Genomic DNA, 18896 nt, shown 5'->3' on the forward strand with positions numbered 1-18896 from the left:
ACCTGATCAGCAATACCAAAGTTTTGTGAGGTGGTCCAGGGAAGCAAAATGCAAGATGAATAGGAAGACTAACCATCTCTCCTCAGGTCATCTCCAGTCCTGCACTTCTTAAATTGACTAAGTCAAAGGAATCAGAAATGTGCAGAGGGTCAGTTGTAAATTGCAAGAGGCATTTTCTGGCTTGTGAGGAAAAGAGGAAAGTTTATGAGGAAGGGTTATCATGAAGAACCCCAGAGGTGACAAACTGCCTAAGGACCAGTGTCATTTAAAACAACCAAAATGGAGGGCAGGAGGGATGGCAGGTTAGTGAAGAAGGGAGATTAATAAGAACACACTATACACATGAAAAGGCCATATTAGTTGGAGATGGATATGAGATACACTGTGTGTATATATACGCGTGTGTGTGTGTGTGTGTGTGTGTGTGTGTGTGTGTGTGTGTGTGTGTGTTTGTCAAAGAATACATAAAAGACATTCTATTAAAATAATAAAAATAGGCCAGGCACAGGGGTGCACATCTTTGATCCCAGCACTCAGGAAGCAGAGGCAGGCGGATCTCTGTGCATCCAGGCAAAGCTTGATCTACAAAAAAAATTCCAGGCCAGCTGGTGAGATTCTGAGTACAGAAATTTTTTAGGACAGTGAGATTCTGTCCTTAAAAAAATTAATTAAAAAAAAAAAAACATGAAAACTAAACAAAATAAAGTCTTGATTTTTCTCAGTCCAGCTGGTTAACTCGTGCTAAGTAGCAAGGACAGATCTAGAGGCTTAGAAGAGAAGTGTATGAGATCCACTGTCCAAAACAGCGAGGAGAAGGGGCTGGTGACTGCAAGGGCCGCTGCCCTTCACTCAGAGTCAACCTTGCACCTGCACAGCATAGAAAGTTCCAGACGTGGCAGCAGCCCTACAGATAATTGACGCTCTGCAGAGAAGCATCCCAAAGAGCAAACTGAAAGTCAGAGCAGCAAAGAGACTCTACTAATGCCACCCAGCCCTAAGACTGGAAAGTAATTGGCTTTGTGACAAAATTTCCTTGTTCTAAAAAAAGCCTCTTCTCTTGAGAATTTTCCAGGGGTTTTGATTGGCCACCAAAAATTCGCTGACAAGTCAACCCTGGCTGTATGTTGAACACTGACCTCTTAATTATATCTTCAAATAAGTTTTCAGCCGCAAAACAGAGTTGGCACGAACATCATGTTTTCTTGCCTTCTTGTACACATTCCCATGGTTAAGGGAAGGAAAGGGGCTAATTTTTCTCACAGGCTGGTTTTTGTCTTGACTATTCTCTACCAAATACTGGAAAAAACCTTAACTGGAAATTATGTGTAATTTGAAACTATAAGGGCCATCATTGAAAACCTAGAAACCATGAAATCTACCACAAGAACTTAGCTCTAGCCCAAGACAGGAAGGGAAGGTTTCAATCCTCCTGCATCAACATAGGTTTTCTAGTGAAATAACCCAAAAGAGCATCATTTTATACTTCTGCAGATTCTAGTTCACTTTACTCAATAAAAGTCCGGAAAAATCTTACTGTATTTGTTTTCAAATTTGTATTTATGGTCTTTTAAGACCATAGTCTTAATAACCCCATTCACATTTTACTTTGTTGAACTGCAGTTGGTTTTTTTTACACAAATATTCTAGAGAAAATACAGTCCAAATATGAAGCTGAAGTGGGGGTGCATGTAAGTTTGAAAGGGTTGATTTAGACACAGTGGCTCCTTGGAAAGTCTTTCCAGCCATCTGCCATATCAAGAAAATAAGCCAGGGTAATTGTCATGGGCTATAGTGGTAATTTGTCTAGATCCTGTGAGACCAGTGTTCCCAGCAGAACTTTGAAGATGACCCTCCCATAAACTGGTTCCAACTGGTTCATTCACCCCAAGTTTGTGAGAGCCTTACTCTATAAACCAGCACATCCACCCACAGAATGGGGATATTTTCTGTCTTCCCTAAATGTCTTTGCTTTATTCTTGAAAACAAAGAACTCTTGCAGTGTGGGTTTCCAAAATATCCTTTGGTGTTTGTTTCTCTGTTGAGTGCTTAAGCCCTTTCCAAAGTGAGGCAAGTGATAGATACTCTTTTCACAGTAGATTGGAAGGGTTAGGATCACAGTAAGGACCTCATTGACAATGACCGTGTGACTCAATTTCTGCTAAGTTCTCCAGAATTCTCCTAGGATGTTCATGGCAGACAAACCTCTTTTTCTTGCTCTAGTATGTTGAGGGGCACTGACCATTGTACCACCAGTGTGTTTCACACTAACACAAACTATTCTGACACTTTTCTTATTTGATATTCACTCTGCCCTCCCCTTCTGGAGCAACCCAAAATAAATCTAAATAATAACAACTACTAATTATCAAGTGCCTACCATGCACCAAAAGTTTGCATATCTTTTTTCAGTATTCTCCATTATTAAAAATTTGCATTTATTTATATGTATGAGTGATGCACCCCGCCCCTGCCAGCACGCACATGCATTCATTGGAAGTGAGAAGACACTCTATAAGAGTCAGTTCTCTCCTTCCACCATGTGGGTCCTTGGCCAAACTCAAGTTATCAGGCTTGGTGGCAAGCATCCCTACCCACTGAGTCATTTTGCCAGTCTGGTTTATGTATCTCCATTCTCAAGAATACTTCCACTCCCATTTGAAGGAGGTGGAAGCCAAGTCTGAAAGAGAACTAGGTATTGAACTCACAGTCACTTCGTTTGTCTGCTCTTCATTAGTATGAAATACCTCAGCCAGGCTAACTTTATGAGTGAAATGGGCTTCTTTAGCTCCCAGTTCTGGAGATTGGCTCTCTGGTGAGGACTATATGGTAGAAGGCAGGATTACATGTACCACAGGGATAGAAGCACCCACAGAGGGCAAGAGGAAGATTGACTGGGATCCCTTTATCCCTTCCAAGGGCCAATCCCAATTGACCTAAGGATCTCCCAGGAGGCCCTGCCACTTGTCATTTCCTCCTCCATTATCACCACACTGAGGACCAGTTTTCCTTAGAGGACAAACTCAAACCATAGGCCAATCACAGAAGTCTCACGACTTTGGGGCAGTGGGGATGCCCTACTTTGCACAGCATTTCCTTACAACTCCCATGATCCCCAACATGACACATAGCCCTTCAGAACTTTTGTGATGGTACCCTCACCTCCTACTAGTGAGTAGTCTTACTGGATTCCACGGCTCCTCCTGTGACCCAACTCCCTGCCCTCTTTCTAGTGACTCTCCTTTGAAGACTCTCAGAGTCCTTTTAAGTGAACTAAGCAGTGCCCAAAACAGTGATCTACATTAAGGAAAAAACTCATATGACCATATCCATAAATGTTGAAATGCATTTGTTGAAATCCATTATCTATTCAAATAATAGAATGATATGGAATCGTAATAGAAGGATATTCCCTAAATGTAATGAAAGATTTATTATATGTGTATGTATATAAATAGATAGATATGTAGAAAAAGAAGGCCACCTAAAGAATATATTACATTTAAAAAAGAAACACAAGACTTTAAAAATCAGAAAAGCAAAGATGTTCACAATCACCACTACTAGCCATTTTTCTAAGGTATTATTTATTCTTTATAAATTACATGTGTTTTTCACTTGGAAAATCCTAGAGAATCTATAGAAAGCAATACTAGAATTCACTCATCTTAAGTATAAAATCAATTATGATAAGCTCATTGATATTCAGTTAATATTTTCAGCTTCAAGTTCTTAGTTTGGACATGAAGATTAGACCTGATTTACAATAGCAGTATCAACACAGATAAAATGCTCATAAAGGATGAACCTAAGCATAAATGTACAAAATTGGTCTGGACAGATTTCCAAGGGACTGAGAAGAGGCGAACAATAGAAAACCACACACATTCTCAGACACAGAACCACCAAGAGGATAATGACATGAATTCCCCTTTAAAAACATCCATAAATTTACCCAGGTGTGATGGTGTTCATCTGTAATCTCAGTTCTCAGCAGGCTAACGTAGGAGAGTTCACAAGTTCAAAACAACCCTGGGATACACAGTAATACTGTATCTCAAAAAATACCTTATAAATTAAAAAAATTTAAAAATACATCAACAAGGTTTTATAGGGAATTGACAAATTCTTAAGTTCTTGTAAAAAATAAACAATAGATAGTATAATTCTTTACATAAAATATAACAGAGTATACTAAAATGCTTTACACTATTAATATACTTATAGGGATACAAATTACTGGAGCAGAAAGTTCAGAAAGTCATAGATGTACATGTTTTGACATACTCTTGTATACTGCCATATTTACGTGTGTGTGTGTGTGTGTGTGTGTGTGTGTGTGTGTGTGTGTGTTTGTGTGTGTGGTAATGGTTGGAAAGAAAATGGCCCCCAAAGGGAGTGGCACTACTAGGAGCAGTGGCCTTGTTGTAGGAAGTATGTCAATGTGGGGACAGGCTTTAAGGTCTCTTTTGCTCACACTTCCCTCAGTGTGACTGTCAGTTGACTTCCTGCTGCCTGTAACATGTAGGACTCTCAGCTCTAGTACCACATCTACCTGCATGCTGCCATCCTCCCCACCATGATGATAATAGATTGAACCTCTGAAACTGTGAGCCACCCCAATTAAATGTTTTCTTTATAAGAGCTGCTGTGGTCATGGTGTCTCTTCAGAGTAATAGAAACCCAACTAAGACAAACGTTGGTACCTGAAGTGGGGTATTGCTGTGACAGACCTGACCATGTGTTTGTTTGGAGGAATTTGGACTTTGGTACTTTGGGTTTGGAAAGCAGTGGAATGCTTTACACACTGCTTAATGGGACATACTAGTAGGAGCGTGGGAGACAGAGGTGCTAAGAGTTATTTGAACTATGGGGGACTCATTCAAGAGGTTTCAGAGGAGAAGAACTTTAGTATGTTCCTAGAGATCATTCTTGTGATATTTTGGTGAAGAAAGTGGCTGCCTTTTGCCCTTGTCCAAAGAGTCTGCCTGAGGCTAAAGTGAAGAGTTTTGGATTAATTCCATTGGCAGAAAAAAAAAAGTCTCAAAACAGCTTAGTATAGACTCTGTCCTATAGTCATTAGTGGTAACGCTAATGAAGATTTATAATGAAAAGGAGCAAGCTGAGCAAGGTAAATTAACAAAATGGAAATTTTGAGGAGAAAAAGAGTACCAGGAAGTGGAATAGAGCTAAATTCTCTGTTCAAAGAGATAAACGGATTAAGAAATGGACTAAAGGGAGTGGTGACCTCAGGGCAAGATTCTACTCAGCTAAATTTCCAACAGGTGAAAAGGAGCTAAAGAAAAGCTTAGAGCCAGGTGTGATGGTGCACGCCTTTAATCCCAGCACTTGGGAGGCAAAGGCAGGCAGATCTCACCCAGCTAAGTTTCCAACTTGTAGAAAGGGCTTTAAGAAAAGTTTAGAGCTCAGCGTGGCAGTGAACATCTTTAATTCCAGACAGAGGCTGGCGGATCTCTGAGTTTGAGGCCAGTATGATATAGAGAGCAAGTTCAAAACCAGCCAATTTGGCAGTGAAGATGGTAAACAGAAAGCTGGTGAAGATGTAATTGAACAAGGGGGCCATGTTCCAGTCCCAGCAAGCAGGAAAACTTGGCAACTTCAGCCACATGATTCTGACTTTAAAGTTAAGGATAGGGGATGGAGAGGTGTCTCAGAGGTTAACAGCACTGACTGCCCTTCCAGAGGTCCTGAGTTCAATTCCCAGCAACCACATGGTGGCTCACAATCACCTGTAATGAGATCTGGTGCCCTCTTCTGGCGCACAAGCATATGTGCAGACAGAACACTGTATACATGATAGATAGATAGATAGATAGATAGATAGATAGATAGATAGATAAGTGAAGGGTAGAAGAAACTAGTTATAGAAATTGCCTCTGTGCCTAAGAAATGCCTCTGAGGCCAAGCATGTGTCAAGATTGTCCCTGATGTTTTTGTTGTTGTTGTTGTTTGTTTGTTTGTTTGTTTGTTTGTTTGTTTTCTGAGACAGGGTTTCCCTGTGTAGCTTTGCGCCTTTCCTGGAACTCACTCTGTAGTCCAGGCTGACCCTGAACTCACAGAGATCCGATAAGTACAGCTGATGATCCCTACGTGATCTGCTGGGTGGATGCATGCCTTTAATCCCAGCACTTGGGAGGCAGAGCCAGGTGAATCTCTGTGAGTTCAAGGCCAGCCTGGTCTACAGAGTGAGATCCAGGACAGGCACCAAAACTACACAAAGAAACCCTAAAAAAAATTCTCAAAAACAACAACAACAACAACAAAAGAGTATCCTTGAGTGCAGGCCTAGTAGAGAGGCTGTTGTGTGAAACTATGAAGTTGAAGCGTGGATTGCCTTGGAGAACTCAAAATGTTAGTGTAAGAATGATAAGCAGTGCTGGTTACCAACACTGATTACTGCCCGGAAAGGTCATGGTCACGACGGAACCCAGTATCAGAGCTTTATTAGGAGGAAGAGAACCAGGCCTGGGGAAGGAGCACATGCAGAGAGAGAGAGAGAGAGAGAGAGAGAGAGAGAGAGAGAGAGAGAGAGAGATGGTGGGGGAAGAGGAAACAGAACTCAGAGAGAGGGCAGGGTCTGAGTCAGGGCTCTTTAAGGTGCAGGTGGGCTTACAGAGCTATGTGCCATGCATGCGCAGATTGCATGACCACGCCATGCCTACATAATCACCAGTGCACGATGATGATGTAAGATGCAAGACCCCTTGTCAAGCTCCTGAACTGTGCATGTGCAATCATGAAGCTGGAGCGCGGCAGAATCCAGTTAGAGATGCCAGAGCTGTAGGATACCTATTAAGGAGAGCTGCTTACAGGGAGTAGAATCAGCCCAAGAGAAAAAAGTATGTTGTAGTCAACAAAGCTGAACAGAGTTGGAGATCCAAAGAGTGTTTCAACATCAGACATGGGGATACAAAGCTTGGAGTTTGCCCAGCCAGTTTTCAGTATTGCTTTTGTCCAGTATTTCCTTACTATGCTCCCTTTGGTAGTTTTATGCGGCACAATATTATTCATTAAGCAGTGCTGTTTGCCATGTGAGAAAAGTCACAAGGTGCAACAAAACCCACTATAAGAGTTTATTATGAGAAGGAACAGGCCAGGCGATGGTGGCGCACACCTTTAATCCCAGCACTCGGGAGGCAGAGGTAGGTGGATCTCTGTGAGTTCGAGGCCAGCCTGGTCTACAGAGCAAGATCTAGGACAGGCTCCAAAAGCTACACAGAGAAACCCTGTCTCAGAGAGAGAGAGAGAGAGGGGGGGGGGGGAGAGGGAGAGAGAGAGAGAAGGAACAGAGGGGAATGTGCTTAGGCCTATGGAAATTTTTCAGGGAGAGAGAGGAAGAAGAAGAAGAAGAGGGGGAAGGAGTCTGTGACCCACTTTTCATGGATTCCCCTGCACATGCATATATGGGTTTACATAGCTATGCCACACATGAGCATAGATTACTTGATCACACTGCACGCAAATTACGTGACCACGCAACACACAGATTACATAGGACATAAGTCCCCAGGATGACTAAGACTCTTGCTTGACTACTGGACAGCACATGTATGGTCATGTAGCAACATTCCAGACTCTTTGCTTATTATAAAAACTGGCAGGTGAACGGAAATGGGGGCACTGTGTCTCCTGAAACTGCTCCATGCTGACTCAGTGGGGACAGTTAACTCTTGAGGGTAGGAAAGGGGGCTTTTGGAGTATCCAGATGTCCTGAGGTAGTGGATTGTCCTCTGGTGCTTTGGGAATCATCCAACACCTTTCACTGTTTTAGGACTCTGGCTGCTTGGGTCTGACAAGTTGCTATACAGATGGATTCAAGCTGGCTCTGGAGCTCAGAATTTTTAAACATGTTAAGAAGCAGCCACAGGGAATTTAAAATCTTGAGCTGGTAGCCATGATATTATAATGTTTAGTACTCTGCTGTATTGGTAAGTATAAGAGAGAGAGCCAGAAAGAGAGAAATTTAGAGCATGCTTTTAATTTTTACCTGAGATAAGCCATATCTAAGACAAACCTCAAGACACCTGTTTTCTTTAGTAGTTTAGCAGACCCTTTTATGTCTGGGGGTGTAAATACCTCTGGACTGTTACTGAATCCTAACAGAGATGCCAGAGCTGTGGGATACCTGTTAAGGAGAGCTACTACTTACTGCCTGGGTATGCTTGATGGTCCTTGGACTCTGACTCTATGGTGGTCCTGTAACAATTAGCTGAGTAGTTAATTAGAGATTTGAATATGTTATTAGAGACACAGAGGGAAGCTGATGTAGGAGAACATGGTCAGTAGAGATAGGAGAGTGTCTTGAAGCTGACGATTCTGGAGTAAGGCAAATGGGAGGAGCAAATAAAATAAAAGCTCCTACCTTAGCTAGAAAATCTTGTCCCATTAGGGGCACAGGGCAGGTTAGCACCACTAAAAATGTGTGGGTGAGAGAGAAACCCCTGAAAATACAATTAAGTGGTGGGGTCTGATGAGGTAGGTAAGGCTGTTCCCCTACCCCAACAATAGGGAAATGAGAAGGAGAGGTGGGACCCCAACACTCCCTGAGGACTGAGTAAGTGGCTCGGTGTCAAAGAGGAAAGAAATGGGGCGCCCTGATGCTGCAGTAGCTATCCTGGGTTCCCTGTGAGCCCATGGCCGCCACACCTAGGAGATCAGCTGGAAGGGTGGTCTCTGTTTCATGTCTCCATACCACAAGGTGCTTGAGGGCAGTCCGCTGACCAGCATCCTCTTGGTGGCACTTTGGACAAGCCTAGTTAGTGGCCCTCATGGGGAGGGCACGTACTAGCCCAGTGGCCCTTTTTTTTTTAACCACAATTAAAACACAATTAAAAAGCCTTCAGGCAGCCAGTCAGATAGCGTGTGCCAGCATTTGGCAGTACTGTTTACAAACTTTCTCATCTTTCCCATGGTACACCTTGAATGCCACAGCTAAGGCCTCTGCCTGTGGGAGGGGCCTCCCTCTCCAGATGCTTAAGTTTAGCCCTGATGTCAGGGAAGCTCTGGGAGACATGAGACGGATTTTATTCTTTATCTTGAATTACATTTTTTAGCTTTTTATAGCTTACTAGTTTGAGGGCAGCCTTAGAAAGACCTGCCAGGAGGCAGGTTATAAACTGGTCTCTGGCTAGAGAGCCACCCAGGCTATTATAATCCCAATGTGGGTCCTGATGGTGAACTGCCTCAGCCCCAGGTGGGTGGGCCGCATTGGATTGGTAAAACTCATTTGCATGCATCCTAGCCTGCTCTTAGAACGGTCTGTGCTCCTCAGGGCAGCTGGAAAATGAGTGCCAGGAGGAGAGAAGGTGGGAGCCAGAGTTGGGCAGTTGTAGCACCGGCCCAATACCGGAGAATGGAGGCGGAGATCAGATGGGTGGAGGTTCTTTGGAGTCAGAGGTTCCTCAGGTTCATATTGCATGGCTAGGAGCACATGGGCCTGAGAGAAAGAATCCAAAAGGGAGGGTTTAGAGCTGAGGTAACAAGCTTGGGGATAAAGTAACTCTTTTCATTTGACCGTTCTCTGGCAGAAGTTAGATAATTCCCGTGAAATATCGGGGTCCAAGGAGCCATTATGTGGCCATTTTTAGTGTTATCTACGGGGACTTAGGGCATTTTTCAGAGGCAGAGTGGTACTAAGAGGGAAAACCCTTATTTCCCATGGCTGTGACAGAGAGAAAAATAAAAAATAAAAAACTGAAAAAACAAATGTGATCCAAGACCACAGTTTCAGGTGTCCCCGAGATCAAGGAAGAATCTGTGGATTGGCACAAGTTACCCAACACTTTGTCAAGAGAAGGGTAAGGGCCAGGGCATACGTAGGTAGCATGGGGAACCCTCCCCACCCCACACACACACACAGAGGGTCCAACAGCATTCAATGCTTCATCAAGAGAGAATTAGTTGGTGTGTACACAGCCCAAGGACACCCTGGGGGTCTGATAGCAAGAAATACATCACACGCTGTAGTCATGGGTAATGGCTAGGGACTGGAAAGGTAAAACTCACTAATGGGAGCAGCTGGTACTGTGTGAAGCGGCCAGGCAAATGAAAAAGCAGGCAGTCGTAGATCGTAGGTCGAACAAGCCTTGGTACAGGGTCCCGGATGCAGCGCCCGCTGGGAGGGCCTGCTTCATCTGGGCACCAATGTTAGCTCTGTGCGGCGCAATGCTATTCATTAAGCGGTGCTATTTACCGTGCAAGAAAAGCCACGAGGCACAACCAAGCCCACTCTAAGAGTTTATTAAGAGAAGGAACAGAGGAACAGAGGGGGATGTTCTTAGGCCTATGGAGATTGTCCAGGGAGAGAGAGGAAGAAGAAGGGGGGGGGCGGAGTCTGTGACTGCTTTTTATGGATCCCCCTCCCCCCCATAGGCTGAGATTTCATAATTAATAGTAAGTCTCGTGTCAATGTTTGTGAGCTGACAGTCCCGACAAAAAAGCTTGCTCCAGCCAGCCCCCCCAATTAAATGTTTTTTTTTTTATAAGAGTTCCCATGGTCATGATGTCTCTTCACAGCAATAGAAAGCTAAGACAATATGTGTATAATTACAGTTCTAGTTTTTAGCTTACTGGTTGATAAAACAAAATATATTTTCTAGCTCATTGTGACTGGAGAAACAATTGTTGTCACTGTACCTCATGAGACTGTAAACTAATGCAACCTCTGTGAGAGCCAATTCAGCAAGATTTCACAAAATTCCAAACGCACCTAGAAAAGTCACTTCTAGAACTACATCCCACAGATAGCCGTGTGCTAGTGTGAAGTTATATATAAAAAGGATACTCATCACAGCTTTGTTTATGAATTAGAAATTCATGAGGCACTTTAGCATTAGCAAAGTGCCTATTAAAACACAGAAGGTTTTCATGATGGAATTGCAAAACTGATATTAAGAAGAAAAGCACGCCGGGCGGTGGTGGCAGACACTTTTAGTCCCAGCACCCGGGAGGCAGGAGCAGACAGATCTCTTGAGTTTGAGGCCAGCCTGGGCTACAGAGCAAGTTCTGGGATAGCCAGGGCTACACAGGGAAACCTTTTGGGGGTGGGGGGAGAGGAGGAAGAAGAAAGTGAGGAGGAGGAGGAGAAAAAGACAAATAAAGATAAAATGTAGAACGTTCTATAAAATGTATGGTTAAGGGGGGGGGGCGGGATAAACCAAATATGGAGCAGTTAGTACCTTATTTTACCATTTAAAACAAATAAGGTGTGTTAACATCTGTGGGTGAAGACTAGGAGCTAGTAACTTGGAATTTAGCAATGTCCAGAGAGATTGTCTGCAGGCTGGAAAGGGTGGTGACAGGGGTTCACAAATCTTTTCATGTTTCTTGATTTCTTCTGCATGTAGGCCCTAATCAAAAGATTTAAGTATAAGAACAGTGATAAAGTCAGCACACAAAGGCTTGAGAAATAGGTTGTCTTTACTTTTCACCTTATGGGAATTTGTTTTAGAGAATTGCCCAAGTGGCATTTCCACAAAGAGAATTATCAGATTCAAACACATCAACATCCGGGTAGCCAGCCACTTCTCATCTGAGCTTGTCAGATTTTAGATGTGTGATTTTTCTGGGCAAAGAGGAAAACATTTGTTTTGACTTGCAATCTGAAGCAGGTTGCTCCTTTTCCAAAGCTGATTTCAGCTGACATTGTTAAACACTTGAATGGCTTTTAGGTCGTCTGTAGCCTAATTAACACTAATTGAACTCTTGAATGACATGACTATTAATACAGTTTAATTACTCATTAGAACCGCAGAGCTCAGCCAACATGGAGGTTTGGGGTCTGAGATGAAGGTGGCTATCCCCTGGAATTCAAAGCCCTTTGTTTGAATTAAATGTCTGTTAGCACCCTGGAATTTGGCTCATCTCTCAGAATCTGGCATTTGAAAACTTAACAAAAGTACAAGCCATGCAAAAGCTTTAATCTTGTGGGAAAACAGAGGGGTCACATTGTAATTATGGGTTGCTATCTTGAAGAATGTAATTGGTTTGATAACAAAGAGAAAAAATGTTTTTCAGCTACATGCCTGAGGGAGTGTGTTGTTATTCTTCCTAAATCTAAGGTGTGACCTTCTGCCCTTTCAACCTCCATCCCACCTCTCTGAGCAGAAAAAAACCAAACCCCAGCCCCCCCACCCCCACTCCCTGCCCTGGCTTCCTTAGGTTTTATTTTTCTTTTATTCTGTTGTTTCGATAAAAAGGTTTTTTTGTAGAAATTTGGAAACTCTCCTAAGATGGGAGTCCTGTCTGAAAAACAATGCTGTTCTGACGTGCGTGTGCTCGCTCCTTGTTGTTTCAGTGAAAGCCGGGGGAATGAGAATTTCCAAAAAACAAGAAATGGGTGTTTTGGAAAGACACACCAGAAAAACAGGACTGGAGAAAACAAGGTAGGGATGGCTTATAGTTCTCCCTCCACTGGGACAAACCAGGGCCCCAAGAATTTCCAGGAAGGCAGTCAGGCTTGAGTAGAGGTGAGCATCGTGATGAATATTGGTTCTGGGACACAGACTGGAGTGTTTCTCCCAGCACATCCTACCCATTCTCCTCTCTGTAGCCACCCAGCCACCTCCTAAAGTGTCCTAAATTCATCTGGCCCCGATGCTCATCCATTCATCTTATTTGCAGGTCACTCTTTAAAATACTGCACCTCATCTGGCCTTTTTTATAACATGCTCTATGATAAAGCAAATCCTCTGAATTAAAAAAAAAAATAGCTGGCTCTAAAATTTTGAAATTGCCATTCACCTATTTAAGAAAATAGCCACTACATGCTGGCTAGTTTTAGGTCCACAGGCTAGTGTCATTTTGGAAGAGGAAAACTCAGTAGAGAAAATGCCCCCACCAGACTGGCTTGTAAGCAAGCCTGTGGAACATTTTCTTGATTGATGACTGATACAGGATGGCCCAGCTCACTGTGGGCAGTGCCCCCCCTGCACTGCTGGTCCTGGGTGCTAGAAGAAGACAAGATAAGGAAGCCGAGGAGAGCAAGCCAGTATGTACTTCTTCCACAGCCTCTGCCTCAGTCCCTGTCTCCAGGTTCCTGCCCTACCTGAGTTTCTGTCCTGACTTCCCTCAGTGATGGACTGTTACCTGGAGGTGTAAGATGAAATTAACCCTTTCCTCCCCCAAGTTGCTTATGGTCATGGTGTTTATCACAGTGACTGAAACCCTAACTAAGACAAAGCCTGAAAGCAGACCAACACTGGGGCTATTTTCCTCCCTGTTTCTTCTACCATGGCCTTGACATTGTAAAGTTAGAAGTATGAGTTGGTGTATCCTATACACAGAGGTACCGAAGACTTGCTTAAGGAAAATGCATGCCCTTGGAAAAGAAATTAACATGTGTTCCTCCAAGTAGCCCAATGAGGGATGCTTCAGAGACTGGTTTCCATGGAGCACTAGTGAATCATTCAAAAGGAGTTGATAAAAGGATGCTCAGAATACTTGCTTAAGTCTCACAGAGAGACTGTGGAGGGGAACAGACCGTCATTTCTTTGTCCCATTCATACCACATTATTGGCTCTGTGTGTGTGTGTGTGTGTGTGTGTGTGTGTGTGTGTGTGTGTGTGTAGTGTTTGTATGCATGCATGCTCACACATGTGGAGACCCAAGGCTGACATCAGGTGTCTTTCTCAGTCATTCTCCACTTTATTGTGCTCATTGCTTTGGTTAGTCTAGATAGTCGGTTTGCCCCAAGGTTCTCCTGTTGAGTTGAGAGCTGAGGTTGCAGTGGGTTCTAAGGACCCAAACTCAGGTCCTCATGCTTGCATGACATGCATTTTCTCTACCAAGCCACCTCCCCAGCCCCCAAATGAAATTATTTCTAAATTACTTCTCAAAGATTTTTTTTTTTGTCCAATATGTGGTAGGGATTTTTGTAAAGGATCTCATACATGAATGAAAGAATGAAATACTGAGAGACTTCCATGAGCAACAAGTCACTTGCTTCTTCTGATACCAGAAAGTAGCAATCCCATGATGAAAGTGTAGCTATAAGTTCTCAAGAGTGAGACCCACACAGTGTTTATCTTCTCGCCCAGCATCCAGGGCAGCTCCTAGGATAGTAAGTACACACGCTGGAAATGGAGACTGCAAGGACTCGGAAGATGGTTAATAGTCAGGGAGTCTGTCTTGTTCTTAAGTGTGCCAAGCATAAGCCCGGTTTGCCATTACACCAGTTGCAGGGCCTGGGGCTCTGAAGAATTATAATGGGCAGGCAATGGACACGTCATTGACTTCTCTGCACTTCAGAGAAACAGGCTCACTATTAACTCTAAGTTCAGTTGGGCAGTGTGGGCAGGAGTTGGTTAAAGAGTATGAGGAGGTGACCAGGTGACCAGAGGGTGTTTGCTAGTAGTCACAGCAAGGTGGCAGCAGATGACGACAGAACTTAATGCGACCACTCTCCCTGATGCCCACCTTCCCGGGTCAATGCAGGTTTCAAAAACCCTGTCACTTAGAGAATGGCGAGCCACTACCAAAGAATGGCAAAGAGTCAATGTCGGAGAACCCGTGTGTGGTGGGTATTGTGTTCCCTGAAATATTGTGTGTTCCCCGAAATAAACATATCTGGGGTCAGAGAACAGACAGCCACTAGAACAGAGCCAGAAATGGTGGCTAGAAAATGGGAAGAGTAAGCTATAGCAGAAGTTGGGCGGTGGTGGTACACACCTTTAATCCCAGCACTTGGGAGGCAGAGCTAGCTGCATCTCTGAGTTCAAGGCCACTTTAGAAACAGCTAAGCATGGTGACCCATGCCTTTAATCCCAGAAACACAACCTTTAATCCCAGGGAGTGGGGGCAGAAAGAGAAAAGTATATAAGGCGTGAGGACCAGGAATTAGGGGAGAAAAAAGCATGTAGTGAGTAAAGCATTCGGCTGGTTAAGCGTTCAGGCTTTCGAGCACAGTTCAGCTGAGAGCCATTGGGATGAGGATTCAGAAGCTTGCAATCTGAGGAAACAAGACCAGCTGAGGAACTGGTGAGGTGAGAAAACTGTGGCTTGTTCTGCTTCTCTGATCTTCCAGCAATCACCCCAATAACTGGCCTCGGGTTTGGTTTTATTAACCAAGTACCTTTAAAATTCCTACCACACCAGTGAGGTGTCAGTAAACTCCCCTGCACTGAGACTCCTCCCCTGCTGAGCATAGAATCTCCCAGCTCTACTTCACGACAATCACTTCTTGCAGAACATTTTTTATTTATGTTTATTTTTGTCTGTATGACTTTTTTATGTTTTGAGACGTTTCTTGTGTTGCTCTGGCTGTTCTGGAACTCACTCTGTAGACCAGACTGGTTAAACTCAGAGATCTACCTGCCTCTGCCTCATGCATGCTGAAATTAAAGGTGTGCCCCACCACTGCCCAGATATAGAACAATTTTTAAAACCATGGGAAATACTTCTCTCATAATAATCAGCCATATCCCTAATAACTTCTAGCAGTGAACACAAACCATCCAGAAAAAGGAAAAAACAGAAAAAAAAAAAATTAAGTACAGAGTTCATTCAAGACACTGCACTGTGGACTTGAGCCTGACTGAAACCTTCCTATGACACAACTTGGCCATAGAGAAAGAAGGTAGACACAAGAGAATGCATGCTATTGACGACTTCTTGTATGAAATCCAAAGACAGAACTGGTAGTCTGTGGAGCTTCGTTTCAGGGAATGGTTATTCCCAGAGGTCACTGATTTGACAAGTGTTTTTAGTTTATGAATCCATGAACTATGTGCTTATAATATGTGCACTTTATGCATGTATATTATACTCCAATGAAAAGATAAAAATCAATTATAGTAGCAGCTTGGTTTACAGAGCTTGGTGTGGCACATGCATACATGGAGGCAGAACATTATTCTCTAGGTGTTGCTGGGCACAGTGAAAACCTTCAGGAATCATCTAGCCTCCCCAGCAGGTATTTTTTGAAAAACACAAAATGTGGTGTGTGTGGTGTATGTGTGACTGTGTGTGTGTGTGTGTGTGTGTGTGTGTAATTTGTGTGTCTGTGGCTGTGTTTGTGTGTCTGCATACACATAGAGACCAGAGGACAGCTCCAAATATTATTCCTCAGAAACAATTATGCCTTGTTGTTGTTGTTGTTGTTGGTGGTGGTGGTGGTGGTGGTTTTTTGGTTTTTTGGTTTTCGAGACAGGGTTTCTCTGTGTAGTTTTGGTGTCTGTCCAGGATCTCGCTCTTTAGCTCAGGCTGGCCTTGAACTCACAGAGATCCACCTGGCTCTGCCTCCCGAGTGCTGGAATTAAAGGCATGTGCCACCGCCGCCCAGCCAATTTGCCTTTTTTAATGACAGGCTTTCTCACTGACCTGGGCCACCAAATAGGTGAGGCTGGCTAGCCAGCAAGCCTCTTTCCCTGCCTCCCCAGGACTGGAATGACAGATCCACACCTCCACACCTGTTTTTTTTTTTCCCCTGTGGATTCTATAGATTAAACTCAGGTCTATCAAACACTTTACTGACTGAAACATCTCCCCAACCCAATATGAAACTTTGCTGGGGCGATGCTGGGGACTGAATCTAGGGTCTGCGGGTGCCAGGTACACACTCTCCCAACCACTGAGCTACATTCCCAGCCCCGAGCTTCAGATCTTATTTAAAGTTCCTTTTCATCTTCACAGTGCCATCTCAAATGCTGCCAAAATACAGATGTTGGATGCTCTGAACGACACACTGGACAAGGTAAGCCATCCAGGAGGCGACTCACACAATACTCTTAACTCTGCATTTCCCCAGTGGATCAAGTGACCCCTGTGAGCCGGCTGATGACTAATGGAGATTTTTCCAGCGATGAGTCTGATGTCCTTGTGAAAGAAATCGATCTGTTCTCACTTAGAGAAACATAAAAAAGTTTACATAGAAGAGCTGTTTCTCCCGAATCCCTAAAGTGTCTATTAAATAAATCATTTCAAAGCAAGATAAGGGATGAAGTGCACACCATGACGCTGACTGTGCAGAACTTTCGTTGCCCTCCCAGGTAGTTCTCAGAGATTGGCATCATCTACAGAGACAGCGCATGTGTCGGGACTCCAGCCATTTGGGCCTTCCTCCATACCTCAGCATCTCCATAGGAATACTCAATTTGTGGCCATGGTGGGTCATGAAGTGCCGAGAGGTTGGGGGCTGAAGGCAGCCAGACACCAGCTGGGTTTATCTAGTAAACCACATTTGTAAAGATGGTGACCCCTACTATTTTTCCTTCTAGAGCTTGAATTTCCCCCCAAGTAGCTCAAACAGCTCAAAAATGTCAGATTGGGGAAATAGCAATTTGGGGTTTGGGACTCTGGGTTTTTCCCATCCCTGTCCCCATCCTTCATCCATCTATTCATCCATGTGTGCTCCCCCCCACACCAACCCTGCTCCCCGGCCCCACCCCCCACCCCACCAAACTCTGTAGGAAAACTTTGTGCACCCTTGTTCCAGTGTGAGGAAGCAAGTGCATTTATCCTAAGGACAATAAAGAGAGGCACTCTCTTTCTTCTGCCTACCCCTAAACTGAAGGAACAGGACAGGGCTGTCTCTGTTTAATGAAGACTTGCAATTGTAAGGGGGACTCCAACTTCTCTCCCACACTTCTGAGAATCAGCATTGAGTTTGAAATAAACCAGTGATGGATCAGCAGAGGAAGGCCTAGAAGTTTAGTGCATGCCCAGGAGCTAAATGAGAAAAGTGACTAGCCAATAGCCCAGCACAGAGTGGGAGCATGCACGCTTGCAGCTTAAAGGGAAAGGAAGCGGAGAAGGTGAGCAATTCAGAATAGAAATCACTTTTAGAGGACTGAACAGTCTAAGTCTGCTCTGTGGTCAACTCTGGTCTCCCTTCCTGAGGTCCACATCAGTTTCTCAGCTGATAGATATCTGGGAGAGAGGTTCACAGCAACAGAGAATGTCCCAAGGGGTCTGGCCTTTGGGCAGAAAGACAACTTTAGTGGAAGCCAGCCCTGTACCTGCTGCATACTAGGCTTTCCAAGTGTGAGGTGTCAGTGTGCCAAGGGGCCATACTCTGAAGCATTGTGTTGCCAAAATCAGAATCTGGGGAGCATCAGCTCAGCTCTAGAAAGAGTCATACCTCTGTGTGTGTGTGTGTGTGTGTGTGTGTGTGTGTGTGTGTGTGTGTGTGTGTCTGTGTCTGTCTGTCTGTCTGTCTGTCTTCCTGCCTATGTCTGTGTGTCTGTGTCTGTGTGTATGTCTGTGTGTCTGAGTGGGCATATGTGCATGGACACAGAGACCAGAGAGGGCATCAGATATCCTCCACCACAGTCCACTCATCCCTGTTGAGGCTACTGCCTTGCTTGTCTTCCATTACACTCTCACACACAGGGTAGGTAAGGATAAAATGGAATCTGCAGGCAGTGGTGTCACACACGCTTATTCCCAGCACTTGGGAGGCAGAGTCAGGTGGATCTTCATAAGTTCAAGGCCAGCCTGGCCTACATAGCCAGTTCCAGGCCAGTCAAGACTACATACATAGACCCTTTCCCAAACCAAAAAGGAAGCAAAGATCTATACCTCTTTTGATGTTTTCCCCTTGTATTAAAGTGGCTCCTCAGCCGAACTATACACTATCATAAAGACCTAACAGTTGGTCAAAAGCAATACAATAGCATAATTGAGGGCCATACTTTTTGTATTTGCTAACATTCTTTCCCACTTTCAGCTACTTGTGTTGAGTCCCAAGAATCCATGGTATTTCTGATCTTGATTTTGGACTCTAATAGTCTAAGATGACCACTTCCTCTAAGGCCTCACCAACCATTCAGTCATTTGTCCATTAATCTATGGCTTAAACCTTGGGAGATTGGAAACACTCCCCTAGAGGGCTGGAACTGGGTTAGTTTAGATGAGGAGCAGCCGGAGCATTCTCCTCCCAC

The 18896-nt window shown here is 44.1% G+C and overlaps 1 protein-coding gene across 1 annotated transcript in view; it reads left to right on the forward strand.

Annotated features, from left to right (window-relative positions):
* Dapl1 (death associated protein like 1) overlaps positions 1-18896 on the forward strand; it is a 28638-nt gene that overhangs the window by 2146 nt on the left and 7596 nt on the right. Inside the window, exons 2-3 of the mRNA XM_036183113.1 lie at positions 12314-12401; positions 16648-16708. Coding sequence (XP_036039006.1) covers positions 12314-12401; positions 16648-16708 — 149 coding nt within the window. The remainder of the gene's footprint in view (positions 1-12313; positions 12402-16647; positions 16709-18896) is intronic.

Source organism: Onychomys torridus, chromosome 4 (genome assembly GCF_903995425.1).
Source record: "Onychomys torridus chromosome 4, mOncTor1.1, whole genome shotgun sequence".
NCBI lineage: Eukaryota > Metazoa > Chordata > Mammalia > Rodentia > Cricetidae > Onychomys > Onychomys torridus.